The sequence below is a fragment of the Drosophila santomea genome, chromosome X, assembly GCF_016746245.2.
Source record: "Drosophila santomea strain STO CAGO 1482 chromosome X, Prin_Dsan_1.1, whole genome shotgun sequence".
NCBI lineage: Eukaryota > Metazoa > Arthropoda > Insecta > Diptera > Drosophilidae > Drosophila > Drosophila santomea.
This window is the reverse complement of record NC_053021.2, coordinates 6856549-6872004: the sequence shown is the minus strand read 5'-3', so window position 1 is coordinate 6872004 and position 15456 is coordinate 6856549. Positions and strand designations below refer to the sequence as shown.

Here is a 15456-nt window from a genome sequence, read left to right as displayed (position 1 = left end):
TGGCTACTATTTAGCTACTATGTTTACCAATATAGTAATCGGCCTTGATAGTTGTCAGGGCAACAATGAATGGGTTTTAGTATATAATCGATTGGTTGTCTGGGCAACGGTATTTCAAAAACCATAAACAAAAACATAACAAAATGGAAAACAAACAAGGAAGGCCGCTAGTTTACAATCTTTGAGGCTTAAAAAACGAAACTAAAAGTCGAGTGGCTGGAAAAATCAACGAGATATCATGCAAAAAAGCAGTGACATAAAGCGCACTGGCGTATATCGCGTGAGCGGAAACATTGGCGATCTGCAATTGGAACTGAAGCTGCGTCACATCAGTGAATGGCTTCCGGTACCGAAATTTGAGTACGTGGGTGCGCAGTCGGCGAACGCACATGGTGACCACTATCCCGCATCGGAGAAAGACATCTGGCATGATTGCTATATCCATATTCCCAACGGCGATGACTCCTACGGTGGAAAGAATCGCTTGGGCTACTACTGCAGTTACTATAATGTGGTAACTGGTTACACCGGCAATGCAGTCAGGAGACGAAGGAGTCCCATGGCTCAGCACGAGGAGGAGGAGGAGGAGGACAAGGAGAAGAAGGAGGAGGAAGTAACGGATGTGGAGTCCCAGAGCAATCCCTCGTGGAGCATCCTAAGTGATAATAGCCGACCTCCCGCTGGTGATCTGTTCTATGAACGGAATAAGGAACTCTGCAATGGTGCCATAGCCACGATACGCATATCCTGGCAGCAAAAGCACTTCAGTCAAGCGGAACTGGAACGATATATAAACGATCCCGGAAGTTGTGCCTCGAAACTCCAGCGACGCTATCACAATTGGGCCTTGGAAAGCCTGGAGCTGCAACAGCGATATCTAAGGAAACTGGAGAATCGGGAAGATGGGGAAAAGGAGCAGGATCCTGAAACAATTACAGTTCGTCGCCGAATGCGTAAGACCAAGACGAAGCAGAGAAGTTGCTTAACCCTGGTGCACCTGGGAGGTAGTAGTCCGTCCTCGGCGAATATGTCGGATGTTTCGGTACTGGATGATCCCAACTTTGCTGCCAGAACTTGCCTCATACACACCTTATTGGATACCGATCCCGAGAACCTTATGCCCGCCGAAGCGAGTGAGTTCCATAAGAAGGGCTATCAGCTAATGTACATCTATGCCGATCTGCAGCAGGACACTCTGTTGATCAGTATACGCTATGATCCCGAACAGGGTCTGCTCTATGTCTATCCGGATTTTAGCAGCAGTGCCCAAGATCTGGATTATGTGGTGCAGATCGAGCGGAATAACGATTGCCGACAGTTGTATGCCTTTGGCTTTGAGAATGTCACACCGCTGGAGGCCTACGACGATGCCAGTTTCCCGGAGGAGACGAATGGGGAGGAGGAACAGGAGCTGGGGGATGGCTTCACCCACGAAGAAGATCTGCCCGACAAAGCCTCCGCCGAAGAGATTCTGGAGTTTTACCACAGACGACGAGCGGCAGCCAGCGAGAGGAGAAGTCTCCTCCAGTTCGAAATGCCGCCCAAGAGAATGAGGCGGGTCAGCCTGCTGCTGGAGCTACAGGAAGGCCAGAACTTTGAGAACCCCAACATACACGTCAGATACTATCTGAAAGCTCCAGCAAATACCCTTTATGAGGGCACACCGGGTGTGGATCCCATGCAGGGAGCCACGGCCACGTGCAGGAATGCTGGCGACTGGAGGACTGCGCATTTGGGTCACTGCTGGCAGGTGACCCTACTACTGGAGGAGCAACATCATCCCGCTGATCTAATGCATATATATTTCGAAGTGATCAGCATAGACGGCTGGCAGCGGGAGCGATGTGAGGGATATGCCCACCATGCCATATCACTGACATCCGCCCTGCCAACGGACTCCATACGGTTGCAGTGCATCCGACCATTGGGCAACTGGCTGGATGCCCTCAATCGCTATTTCATAGGCGGTCGGCAGCTGTTTGACTTTGAGTCCTTCTTCGATGTACACCGGCAATCGGAAGTGCACACTCGTTTGCATTTCAACTCGGACAGCGCAATGACCACCACGGGAACACTTACGCTTCGGCTCCAAAAGCTTCAGCAGCGCCAAGTGGACACATCTAGCCAGTTCCATCACCATTTCCATTTGGATCTCGGCAACTATAGCAGCGACGATGGCGTCAGCGATGAGGAGGATGTCAAATCCAGTTCGAATGCCGATACTTCGAGGGCCACCACCTTGGACGAGGTGATGGCCGCCTTTGTGGAGGCCAGGGAACGCATCGAGTTCCTGCTGGAAACCAGCTGAGAAACACCTTCGCCATTATCAGCATACTTCCAGGCTGAGATTGGAGCTCTTCAATGTGTACAGTAATATGATTACCAGAAATTTTTTTATAAACTAATTAATTTGTACAAAGAAATCAGAATACCTTGGATTTTCGAAAGTTTATTTCACTTTTTGCTATCTATAAACTAGATTCAATTCATGGTCGTCTACAACTTGAAGTACTTGGTGTAGTAGTCGCTGAAGAAGGAGTAATCGAAGTGACCATAGTCGGAGTATTCCTTGTAGTTGTAGTACTTCTCCATTGCATCCGCATGGTAGATGGTCACATCCTTGAAGTACATGTTGGGCACGTAGAACTCGTACTCGTCGATTTCGCGATCGAAGGGATATCCAAAAGGCAGGCTGTCCACGTGGCGAGCTCCGGATCCGATGCCGCAGGAGTAGGTGTAGTCGAAGGTGGTGAACTGCTCGTGCTGTGGTGCCATGTAGGGAACCACCATGAAGAACATCTGCATGGGCATGCCCTTCTTCCAGCCCATGGGCAGAACCAGACGATCGGGGAATCCGCAGTGGGGCTCAGTTAGGTCCATTGGGTAATCGTACTTGCCATCGAAGGCCATCATCGTGTAGTAGTACAACTCGGTGTAGGTGGTGCGATCCTTGACGGTCCAAGCGAAGTCGCTGGACTTTCTGGTGATCAGGTTGCTGCCCGTTTTCAGCGAATAGGTGAACTCATCGATTTCCATAAAGTTGAAGCGGTTGTCCGCCAACGAGATCATCCTGCCGAACTCATCGAACTTGGGACCCAGGAAGGCGCGAATGACCACCTTCTCATCCCTGGCCGAATCGATGGTGTAGGTGTAGCTGAAGGGTTTGTGATTCAAGCGCATCTGGCGGGCAAACAAGGACTTGTCCCATAGGAACTGACCCTCGTGGAAGATCATCTTGCCGTTGAGCATGTTGGTCACATCGAAATCAACCATATCGAAGTAGGTAACCAGCTCGCTGACCTCCACATGCTTCAGTGTAACGCCGGGCATGAGAAGTTGCTCCTTGGTGTACTTGGGCAGATGGTGCATGAACTGGAAGTAGACCTGGGCAATTGACTTGTAGAACATGTAGAACATGGGATCCCGCATCATCGTCTCGAAGTTCAGCATTACGTTGGGGTACACCTCCATCTGATAGTAATGGGTATCGGCGAAGTACATATGGGCCAGCATGTACCAGAACTGGAAGAACATGTTGTCGATGGCATCAATGTTGCCCTGCAGCATGTTACCGATGATCTCAATCGACTCCGGCTTGCGCAGATCGATCATCTGACCATCGGTCGTCTGGTAGTAGCCCAACTCGATGATGTTGTGGATGCGTCGCTGGAAATCGGTGATCTTGTCCAGCATCTCAAAGTTACCGTACGTCTCCAGTTCGTAGTAGTTCTTGCGGTAGCTGTAGCCAATGCCATTGTAGTAGATCATCTGCGGATCGTAGCCCATCTCGATCTGGTGGTACCAGGAGAACTGGGGAATCTCGCCGAGACCATGGGACAAACGCTCCATGTGATATCTGCTGAGCAGCTGGTGCACATTGTACAGCCACCACTCGCCGCGACGATCGTTCTGCAGGCCAAAGGTCTTGCCGTCCAGGAAGAAGGAGTAGTCCATGTTCAGGTAGTACCAGTAGGTGTTCCAGCCCAGATCCTCGGTGAAGTAGGACAGCTTGGACTCCTCGTTGTAGAGATGCAGATCGCGACTATAGTCCACCGGCATGTAGAACTTCTTCACGTCCTTCATCATCGTCAGCCACTTGCTATCCTGGTTGAACTCGTAGATGTTCTCGCGCAGGATGTAGTTGCTCTCACTGTACCAGTGCTCGCCCAGACCCATCAGCTTCCACCACTGCCACGTCTTGAAGTCCTTCATGTACATGTAGTCGCTGGACTGGTGCAGACTGCTGAATCCATGTTCGTATGTCTGTCCGTGTCCGTGTGTCTTTCCGTATCCGTGTCCCATTTCTTGTGCGTATCCGTGTCCATATGAAAAAGTGGGCATCTTGTGGTACACATCCATGTACTCCTTCTCGTACAGGCTAGTCTTCATCCACATCTCGTAGTCGAACTTCTCGGCCTCCATCACAAATTTGCTGTTGAAGAAGAACTGCGGGAAGATCTCGTGGATGGCGGGCAGCATCAGTCCATGGAAGTCATCGCGATGGATGACGGCGAGGGTCAGGGCGTAGACGAACATGCCCTCGTTGAAGTGCATGCGAGCGAAGGCCACATTGGTCATGAAGGTCTCCCAGTCCTTGGCGTAGTAGAAGAAGTTGAACAGTCCACGTGCCTGCTTGGCATGGTGCTTCACCAGGGCGCCAAAGAACTCGCCCTTGGGCAGCAGGGCATGTGCCTTGTAGGCCTCGTAGAACTTCTCCATGTACAGATCGAAGTGCTGCAAGGGATTGAAGGCGTATTTAGGTACCGCAGTCTACTCCCGTGTATTCCCACTCACCGTGTAGTGCTCCTGCTCGAAGTAGAACTTCTTGCCCATCGCAATGTACTCCTCGAACATCAGCGGATCCTCCACGCGGTAGACGATCTCGAAGAGGAACTTCTGCCTCATCAGGAAGTCCTTGTCAGCGACCTTGATGTCGTGGGTCTGATGGTAACCGGTCGCAGCGACCACGGCCACACAGGCCAGGAATGCGATAGCAAACTTCATCCTGGGCACTCCTTCCTTCGCTCGAAACTTCACTCAACTTCAACTGCTCCGGATCGGATGCACTTGGTGGATCCAATGCCTAAAGACTGTTGCCTTAACGACGCCCACGGGTCTGCTTTTATAGCCCCAGATGCCCGCGGTAATCGGGAGTAACGTATCTGTGACGATGGGGTCAGGGATCATCGGGTGTATCTCAGGTGCTCGCCGCGAACATCTGTTGCTACTGCAGCGCATCCGCTTATCACCTGGACAGCCTCCGTTGGTCCCAACATATCGAGTCCAGATTTGCATTCCAAAAATAGCGCAACCTTCGGTTCTTTGACTGCAATTTCTGCACAGGTTTTAATATATATAAATTATTATATATATATAAATCTTTAATTTAGAGACAATACCATTCAGACACCAATTTCGAACTTGAGTTAGATATTTGGCAAGCATTATTATAGAAAATTATGTACTCCATGGCGTATGAGTAATTTTATACCTTTTTCTTGAGTGTTGCTACTTTATTCCGATTTTAAAAACGTTTTAGTTCCAGATACTTATGTATATAAAGAATTAGTGCTACGAGCTCAAATTAGAAGTCATTAATTATAGCTTTAATTTATAAATTTTTGTATACATACATATGTGTATGTGTATGTCGATGCAGATGAATTTCATACTTTTATTGCATGCTCTTAGGCATACGTACAAAATAATTTCTGATATCTTCGTTCAGAAATGTTATAAGCTGAACTAATAAAACATCATAATAATAAAAAAAATAATAAAATAAAATAATAAAATAAAATAATAAAATAAAGAAAAATAAAGAAAATGATAAAAAGATGAATTTTAAGTTAATGAGATAACACCCACTTACATTAAAAGGAAATAATGAATAATACTAAATACTAAATACTAAATAATACTAAATACTAAAAAATACTAAAAAACTTTATAATAAATACTAAATAATACTAAATACTAAATAATACTAAATACTTAATACTAAATAATACCAAAATATTAGTGCCCTCCTCTGCGCTTCTCAAAAGTCCTACATAAGCAAACCACTTTTTCGATGTTTTTAAAAAAAACAAGAGAGAACGCTATAGTCGAGTTCCCCGACTATCTGATACCCGTTACTCAGCGAGTGGAAGTGCAAAGGAGAGTCTTCAACACGGACAGTTTTTGGCGGTTTGTGGGCGTTAGAGTGGGCGCGGCAGAAAGTTTTTTGGCAAATCGATAGAAATTTACAAGACTAATACAAAAATGAAAAAATATCAAAACATTTTGCAAAAGTGTGGGCGTGGCAGCTTTGGGCGGTTTGTGGGCGTTAGAGTGGGCGTGGCAAAAAGTTTTTTTGCAAATCGATAGAAACTTACAAGACAAATAAAAAAATGAAAAAATATTAAAACATTTTTCAAAAGTGTGGGCGTGGCAGTTTTGGGCGGTTTGTGGGCGTTAGAGTGGGCGTGGCAACCTGAATCGACAAACTTGCGCTGCTTCTATGTCTCTGGAGTCTATATGTTTAATCTCAACTTTCTAGCTTTTGTAGTTCCTGAGATCTCGACGTTCATACGGACGGACAGACGGACAGACGGACAGACGGACAGACGGACAGACGGACGGACAGACGGACATGGCCAGATCGACTCGGCTATTGATCCTGATCAAGAATATATATACTTTATATGGTCGGAAACGCTTCCTTCTGCCTGTTACATACTTTTCAACGAATCTAGTATACCCTTTTACTCTACGAGTAACGGGTATAAAAATACTAAATGTGAGTGAGTGGTGCAGTGATTTTTTGTGGCAGCAGAGGATATCAACAATGCGATCTCGACCTACTGGAGGAAGTGCCTGAGCAAGCTATTTTCCAGGAGATACAACCATCTCTCAGCTGTGACGTGGAAAGAGCTTGAGGAAAGGGGTGAGTACCTGGGGAGAAATCGAGAGGGACGCTTAACTTTCTCACTTTTGGCTACTACTAAAATGAAGAAATATACATTTATATAGTTAAATATGGGAAGCCAATATTAGAAATTTTAGCAAATAATATATTATTAAAAAAAGAAATGGCTACTTCGTGTTGTTTATTAATGGTGCAGTCCTTCCCAAAGCAGTGGCAAATGGCAGCAAATTAAATTTTTTTCACATTTTTTGTAATTTTTGATGATGATTTTTGAATATTGGCCAAAAATCATTTTTCTGGTTTTTGCGACTATAAATATCAGTATTTCGATCAGAACATTCGAAATATTGGTCCGAATATGGAATGTCATACCTCGTTGAGCTCGTAATTAAATTTCCAATCGAACTGTGTTTTCAAAAGAAAATTCTATTGTTTTCACATTTTTTGCAAATTTTGATGATGTTACCCCTTACAAAAAATGCGAAAATTTGGCTAAAAATTATTTTAACAAATTCGGGCAAAAAGTGATTTGGTTGGTTAGTATTGGTAATTAGGAGTAAAAAACTGTAATTCTTTTAACTTTCTGACCATTTTTAGCCAAGTTATACCGAAAATATCAATCGTAAATATTGCATTTTTGCTAATAATCGTTTTCCCTTTTTTTTGCGATTATTAATATCAGAATTTTCATCACAGCATTTAAAATAATGGTCCAAATATGGAATGTCATACCTCGTTGAGTTCGTAATTAAATTTTCAATCAAACTGTGTTTTCAAAAAAAAATTTTATTTTTTTCACATTTTTTGCAAATTTTAATGTTGTTACCCCTTACAAAAAAATGCGAAAATTTGTCCAAAAATTATTTTAACAAAGTCGTTCAAAATTTGCTTTGGTTGGTTAGTATTGGTAATTAGGAGTACAAAGCTGTAATTCTTTTAACTTTCTGACCATTTTTAGCCAAGTTATACCGAAAATATCAATCGTAAATATTGCATTTTTGCTGAAAATTGTTTTTCTGATTTTTTGCGTAAATAAATAATCAGTATTTTGATCAGAACATTCGAAATAATGGTCCGAATATGGAATGTAATACCTCGTTGAGCTCGTAATTAAATTTCCAATCAAACTGTGTTTTCAAAAAAAAATTCTATTTTTTTCACATTTTTTGCAAATTTTAATGATGTTACCCCTTACAAAAAAATGCGAAAATTTGGCCAAAAATTATTTTAACAAAGTCGTTCAAAAAGTGATTTGGTTGGTTAGTATTGGTAATTAGGAGTAAAAAACTGTAATTCTTTTAACTTTCTGACCATTTTTAGCCAAGTTATACCGAAAATATCAATCGTAAATATTGCATTTTTCTAAAAATCGTTTTCCCTTTTTTTTGCGATTATTAATATCAGCATTTTCATCACAGCATTCGAAATATTGGTCCAAATATGGAATGCCATAATTGTTAACGCGGATTTTTGGCTTTGCCAAAACCATTGGACAGCTTTAAAGACCCCTTCGATGTATGAGATTTTGTTGTAAGTCCTCCCGCGATAAGTAAGAGGTTTGGTTATATTGTTTATATGTTTAAATGCGATGTTATGGTGCTAGTACTGCATGTACGGGTTCGTCGCTTCAATAAAACTAATTAATTATAGCTCCTAATTGGTTAAGGAAAAATCTTCGTTCAAAAATTTTATAAGCTATACTTATAAAACAGTAAACAAAATATGAATTTTAAGTTAATGATATTAACGCCCACAATTCAATTTAATTCAGAAACAATAAATTCCCGTTGTATCGATGACGAATAAATGTAACAAAATGCTTGCAATAAAATAAAATTAAATCTCCACATCCATATAAGTCCCAATTAAAGAAAAACACATAAAACTTTGATCGTTAGTTTAGCCATTTTATTTACTACTAATATCACTCAGTGTATATACATAGATTCGTTTGTGTCTTTTCTCGGGATTTGTGTGTGTGTGTTTGTGTGTTTCTTTTTGTTGTGTTTGTGTGTGTGTTTTTGTGTGGTCTAGATATATAACATATATCAGTGTGTATATAGGTATAATATCATATAAAATTGTGCTCCGTGTATAACACTAAAAAATGATAAAAAAAAATTTTGCTAGCTCTGCTTTACTCTTCATTTGCCTGTTGGAGTTGCACTTAAAAACTAAATACTTGCAGCTGGGGGGAAAAGTCAGGGATCAGGAATCGGGAATCAGGAATCGGGAATCAGGTGGGGCATACAATTTGCGTTAAGAACGGTGTTGGATAAGGGAATATCTAAATTGTAACCGCCTTATGCCGTGGGCAAATACAGACGAGATGGCGTCGCCAGTGGCACCTGAGGTGGCTGATAGTCGTAGCCATTGCCATAGGCACTTCCATAGGGAGACGTGTAGCTGTAGTCATCGCCGCTCTGGCCACTGCCCCTCAGAGGTCCTTGATCGGAGTCCAGGGTCTGCTGCAGGAACTGGAAGCGGTTCTTGTTGCCCAACAGGCTGCTGGGGTCCACGGTCTGGCGCTGTCCGGCGGCAGCCAAAGGCTGGGGTCTAGAGCAAAAAAATGGAATATATATTCAGTAAGTCCTTGGTACTTATAATATTAATATTAATTTATATATATATATTTATAACATGATATTAATAATATTTATAAAACGAATGAATCTTTTCATTGGTAAGCTAGTGTGTTAGTTTGATTTAATTTTCCAATTTCTCAACAGATTTAAATCTTTTGATTCTTATGTGTTAGTCTGATTTCATTTTCCAATTTTCATCAGATTTTACAGCATTTTTTTTGTTGGTTTTTTGTAAAGTGCAATGGTTACTCACTCGGGGATGTCCAGATCCAGCTCGGTGATGGGATGGTAGCCGAACTCGTCGGCGGTGTAACGAGTCCTGTACCGCTTGCCATCGGCGCCGGTGAAGGAGTAGGAGCCGCTGACCACGAAGGTCTTGTCGTCCTTCAGTTTGCCCACGCTGCTCACTTCGATGCCGTTCTGGGTCTTCAGTCTGAAAAAAAAGGATTTTAAGTTTAGTTATGCTCACTTAAAAAAACTATAAAATATCTTGAATTTATTTTGTTATGCCCCAAAAATCTTTACAGCACTTAAGAACTCCATAAATATATGTTTAATTAGTGCTATAAATCTTTAAGGCTTCGTATTAATTTGCAAGAAAATGTGTTCTACACCTCCTCCATAAATAACTTTTAATATATTCAACCAAAAGCCATATCTCAACTATACACACAAATGTGTATACTACTCACTCCAGCTTGAATTTCTTGCCCGAATTGTAGTTCTGCAGGGTCTCGGTCTTGGCCTTCATGACATCGCCGCTGAAGTGCACCGCCGGCTTGTCCTCATCGATGTCCTCGGGCAGGGTGTACACGTCACTGGGATTGTACTTGAAGAGCTCCAGATTGCGATCCGTCAGATGCTTGACATCGGCGGCCGCCAGAGCAGCGAAACCCAGAAGGATCAGCTGAAAGATAGAATGCCAGGTTAGTAGTGTCACTCGTCACGACGATTTGTCTGCCATGCTAAAGAACATATCTGTGGATCACAGACGTTTCAATTTATTTTTTATTCGGAATCGCATTCGGATACGGATTTGGACTCGTATTTTGCATTTCGCATTAGCGAGCAATTAATCAAAGTCGCGCGCGAATCGCTGGCGTTTCTGACCGCACAGCGTCGCTTTGTCTCGCAAGTCTTTCGGTTTTTTTTCGCTTGTTTTATTTATTTTTTTGTTGCTTTTTAATTTTTTTTTTATCTATATTTGCCGTGATTTATTTGATTTGGTTTCGGGCCGAGGCACTAATCATAATGGGTTCCAAACGTTTCGATATTTGTCATTCGTCTGCTTTGACGTTGATGAGCTGTGCGGCTGCTCAAGGTGATTCAAACATTTCAAGTCTCGGACTTTCCTCAAAGTGTGGGTCATTAGTTCTTTAACTTGGCATACTAATACTCAGGTGATCCCAGAAATTGATAAAAACTATAGGCCAGCCTCACAGGAACTTTGCGTAAATTGATTTTAAATGTGTTTCAAACTAATTTGGTAAAGTCATTTCTCTGGCTTAAAAGTATTCACACATTTTAAGGACATTTTTTGCGCGCACTTTCACTTGATCCTTTTTAATTTTTTATTGGGACACCACGAAAAAAAAAATATAACGCATAAAATGTATACTTTTTAGCATTTGCAGGCACTTACAAAACTCTTCATTTTTATATGTGTGTGTGTGTGTTTGGCGAACAAAAACTCGTAACTCGAGGACTCGAAGTTATGTTTTAATTATTAAGTAGCGGCTCGGTTAGTTCCGATGCTCACAGATTCTAGCAAATAAATACAAACGATGCGACTTCTTGTTTCCTTATATATGGTATTATCTGCGACGCCGGCAGCGAAGTCGGCAGAAATAGGAACCGGACAACGAACTGAGCCTCTGCCGGCGTCGCAGCCGCTTAGAATCGAAAAAAAGCCAAAGTTTGTCAACGCTGAAATCGGTAATATATATATATATATATATGTACATATATATGTGTGAGTGTGTGAGGGCGGGGATTAGCCCAAAAGCGGGGCATCATCCATCTGCAACTTCATCAACTTCCAGAAGATGTAACATTTTAGGGTCTTCTGGGCAATTCTCCTTTGGCATCTCGGTTGCTGACGGAGCCTGAACGCAGATCGAAGCATAGAAATCTGGTTTTCGGGGCAACAAAATTAGAAAACCGCCATCATCAAATTAGCATACACGTTTAATGATGATTCTCGCCCTGAGTGAGTGTGTGTGTGCATGTGCGTAAATTTAAATCTGCGTTAATTTTTTATAAAGCATGGAATATATAAAATATATCTATATATTTATATATATACACTAACGATAAAATATGCGTCGATTCACGATTAACGATTTTGGGCGACCAGTTTGTTTTAGCGGACACCCAAGAGTTTCAATATCCGAAAGTACTGCCGAACTGAACTATGCTGAATGGAACCAGCAAATCGTTCAATCTTTCAATCTTTCATCCGTTTCTTCGGCGGAAAGGGGCGATGGTGATGCTACTCCACTGATAAGATGCCCCATTCTAAATCTACGGTTTCATATGCTAATGCATCCGTCAGCCTTCGCTTAATTAGCCGTTTCTTTTCGTTTCGTTTCGTTTCGTCGCTCTTATCAAAATCTATCAAATGCGATTCTTCTGGCGGATCAATGTCTGTCTTGGGGTCTTTAGATCTTTGGGTCTTTGGGTCTTTGGAACTCTTGGATCTTTGGAACTTTTGGATCTTTGGAACTTTTGGATCTTGGGATCTTGCTTAAGATCGTGAGATCTTGGGCTCTCAGAAATGCCATTTAAACATTTTGGACCGCACAGGGTCATCGGATTTTCGCTTTCGGTAGCTTTTCAGCGTTTTGTATTTCCATCATTTGCATAGGTTATTGGTTACACTAATGGCTCTATTTATGAAACTATTTGTTGGGTTTCGTTAGTCTTTTGATCTTCCAATTTTGTAAATTGCATTATTGTATTTGATTTATGGTTCTCAGTGCTCTTGCCTTGAATTCCAGTTAACTTAAGATAATTATCATATTCCATTTTTAAGGCGAATATGTAATGTGCAAACATAACGTTTTCATAAACTAGTTCTCCATTAATTAATATTTATTTCCTTTTTTCTTTTTTTTTGCCAATTTTGAAGATCTAAAAGTAAACCATTTATACAAATCCTGATATATGGCAAAATGGCTTATCAAACTGTTTTAAAAATACAATGACACTCGTACACACTCGAAATTCAAGGTATAACGAAAATATTGTATATTTTAAAATGTTGATATTCATTCTGTTTGCTAAACTTGGTTTGCATTTCATTTAATGGCCAGTTTATAAATACATTTACTCCTGGATGGCAATTTTTGCCAACAATTTGATTAGGCACTGGGATTTATAGCTGCCAGCAGCAATCAAGTCAATCCGAAATCCAATCACATTTTGGTTTCCCATCGTGGGGATGAGATTGAAATCAAACCGGACCGGACACGCAGCTCTAATGATAATCGCTAATGGTGCCTCTAATTTAAGTTTTATGCTTAATAACTTAAACGAATACCGCACGGCATTCATTTTTCATCTGAAAAGAAGGTATCTCTTATTTTTGGCGAGTTAATACTTCTTCTGGTTGTGATCTTCTTGGCCTAATGAAAACGTTTTTGGCCATTTCAGCGACTTGTCAAATGTGTGATGATCGCTGTTAGTTAGTTGGTTAGTTAGTTGGTTGGTTGGTTGGCTGGTTGGTTGGTTGGTTGGCTCAGTTGGTTAGTTCGCCTTGGAAATTAACCTGGTGTCTGATGGTCTGTTATTTGATGTTTGATGTCTGCTGTTTCGTCCGTGTCTTTGATATCGCATCGCATTTGTTATGCATACTTGCACACGCCCCAGAGAGTTTTGTCTTCGATCTGTGAGCCGATCTTGATGTCTCACTTAGAGACCCTGTCCAACAAAACGAGTTATATCAAAAGTCCGCCCAGAAGGGAGTGGCAATCGATCTGACTCATCTCGATCTATCTCACCCCATTAATTGTCATCGCCTTAATTCCAAGTAAAAGGCTTCAGGCTGCCGTATTAATTACCATGCGATTAACGTGAATTTTTCAACATTTTTTTTTTTGTTGCGAATCATTAAGCTTTACATTTGCCATTTGCATATACAATGCGCTCGCACAGAAAAGAAAGTGTTTCATTTTTGTCTCTAATTTTTATTGCGCTCTTTCAGCCGTGTCTGCCTGTGATTTCTTTGGCAAATTAACAGATCGAACAACTTGTTACGCAGCCCCCAGTTCCCTCGTTTCGTCGAACGCTTTGAATTTTGCCGATTTTCGGAATTGTGCCGCATTATCTGGGGTATTTTGAATTTGCCACGTTTTTTGAGGATCACTGAAGTATTTTCAGTAGTCCTTATCCACTTAAGTACAAGGACAAGACATAATTGCCATTTGCTTTAGTTTATTATATCTTTTAATGTCATTTGCATAGGTTTATTACAGCTTTAGTAATTAAGTACTTTTTTAAATATTTCTCATTGTTTCATGATATTTTAACTTATTCCCTATTGTTTCATGCTATTAAAACTTACAAAGTTCTTATAAAAAAGCTACATTGTGTTCTTTTTCAGATTGTTTATATAACTAGTAAATACATAAAATTCAATAATACATATAGGATGATCCGTAGAGCATTCAAATCTTCGTTGGGTCGTAAAACAGCCATCTCTCTGTTTATTTGTTTCCCGTCAACGCTTAGCCAAAACAATAAAGAAAGAGCTAAATAAAACAAAAAAAAAGAGCTAAAATAAATAAATAAATTAGCAATTATATGGAGACAGAAACGAGATTTCTAAGAAACCAAAACATTTAGTTCTGCACCATTCGATTCCAATCCCAATCCATTCGATTTCGATTCTGTTCCCTCCTTCCTTTTCTTGCCCTTGAGCAAGTTGAGGAATGGATGATGTAAAAGTTATGTAAAATCACAAAAATCATTAAGATCAGTAAAAACAAGATTCGATTAAGAAAACACGCACTGAAATCAGAGCCTAAAATTGACCAGCATGACGAACACTCATTATGACTGCGAGTAAATATGTTTACGAGACAGATTGGCTCCATCAATACGAAACTGTGGGAATTTTTACGAGCTTCACAATATATTTTGCACCTTACCCACCCACAGAGCAAAATTCACGGAAGCTTGCCATTTTTTCATTATTTTCATTAATTTTGCTAAGTAAATTAGATACCAATATATAAATGTTTCATTGATAAAACAGTTTGCGGTGTTCTGTGAAGATGTTTTTCATGCAATTAATGTGGCAAAATGTTTAGACTTCGATTTCATAGGTACATGTATACATACGAGTATAAGTATGTCGATTTATTCATGGATAGAAACATGCATATAAGGCTGTGTTACCGTTTCCAATTCATGTTGCTGTTGCCATCTCTTTGTACAATTTATTGGCCAAATTAAGCAGTATCTGTCAGTGCATCTAATATTCTATTGATATGCAGATCGCATTGTGAACCTCTCCTTATAGACAGTTCCATAAATCTGGGCAGCTCCATTTCGGAGCAACCCATCACCCAACCAATCTGATCGGATCTGCCTACATCTCTTTCTCTCTCTCTATTGAACTGGTTCGATGGCGTCCGTTAATCCAACTGATTTGCATTGGGGCACATGCAGAGGAATCCCCCCCTTCTGCCTCGTACATACTATTATCAAATCATATGGAATAATATTATAATTATACTTGTAGGTGGCCGAACAACGCCCCTAATTTTTATTTGGCAATAGCTGGTTGTCATTAGTGGAGCATGTCCAGGGCGTGATTGAATCTGAATGGAATATTAAGAATCAGTTATGGCTGCACGTTCTCAATCGGAATCGGAATCGGAATCAGAATCCAGAATCAGAATAAGAGTTAGAGAGAGAGAGAAAGAGAGAGAGGGAGATCTGGTTGCGGCCATAAAT

General features: G+C 41.2%; 3 protein-coding genes across 3 annotated transcripts; 1 reads left to right on the top strand and 2 right to left on the bottom strand.

Annotated features, from left to right (window-relative positions):
- Positions 1-142: 142 nt before the first annotated feature.
- Positions 143-2447, top strand: LOC120456661 (Meckel syndrome type 1 protein homolog). Its single transcript, XM_039643593.1, has one exon. The coding sequence runs from the start codon at positions 239-241 to the stop codon at positions 2306-2308; it is 2070 nt and encodes a 689-aa protein (XP_039499527.1). The 5' UTR covers positions 143-238; the 3' UTR covers positions 2309-2447.
- On the bottom strand, positions 2439-5075 carry LOC120456660 (larval serum protein 1 alpha chain). The gene is made up of 2 exons (XM_039643592.1): positions 4795-5075; positions 2439-4734 (listed from the first exon to the last, which is right to left on the bottom strand). The coding sequence occupies exons 1-2, from the start codon at positions 5002-5004 to the stop codon at positions 2497-2499; spliced, it is 2448 nt and encodes an 815-aa protein (XP_039499526.1). The 5' UTR covers positions 5005-5075; the 3' UTR covers positions 2439-2496.
- Positions 5076-9196: 4121 nt separating this feature from the next.
- LOC120456588 lies at positions 9197-11149 on the bottom strand. The gene is made up of 4 exons (XM_039643496.1): positions 11138-11149; positions 10188-10402; positions 9749-9928; positions 9197-9466 (listed from the first exon to the last, which is right to left on the bottom strand). Exons 1-4 carry the CDS (start codon positions 11147-11149, stop codon positions 9214-9216), a joined length of 660 nt encoding a protein of 219 aa, XP_039499430.1. The 3' UTR covers positions 9197-9213.
- Positions 11150-15456: the final 4307 nt, after the last annotated feature.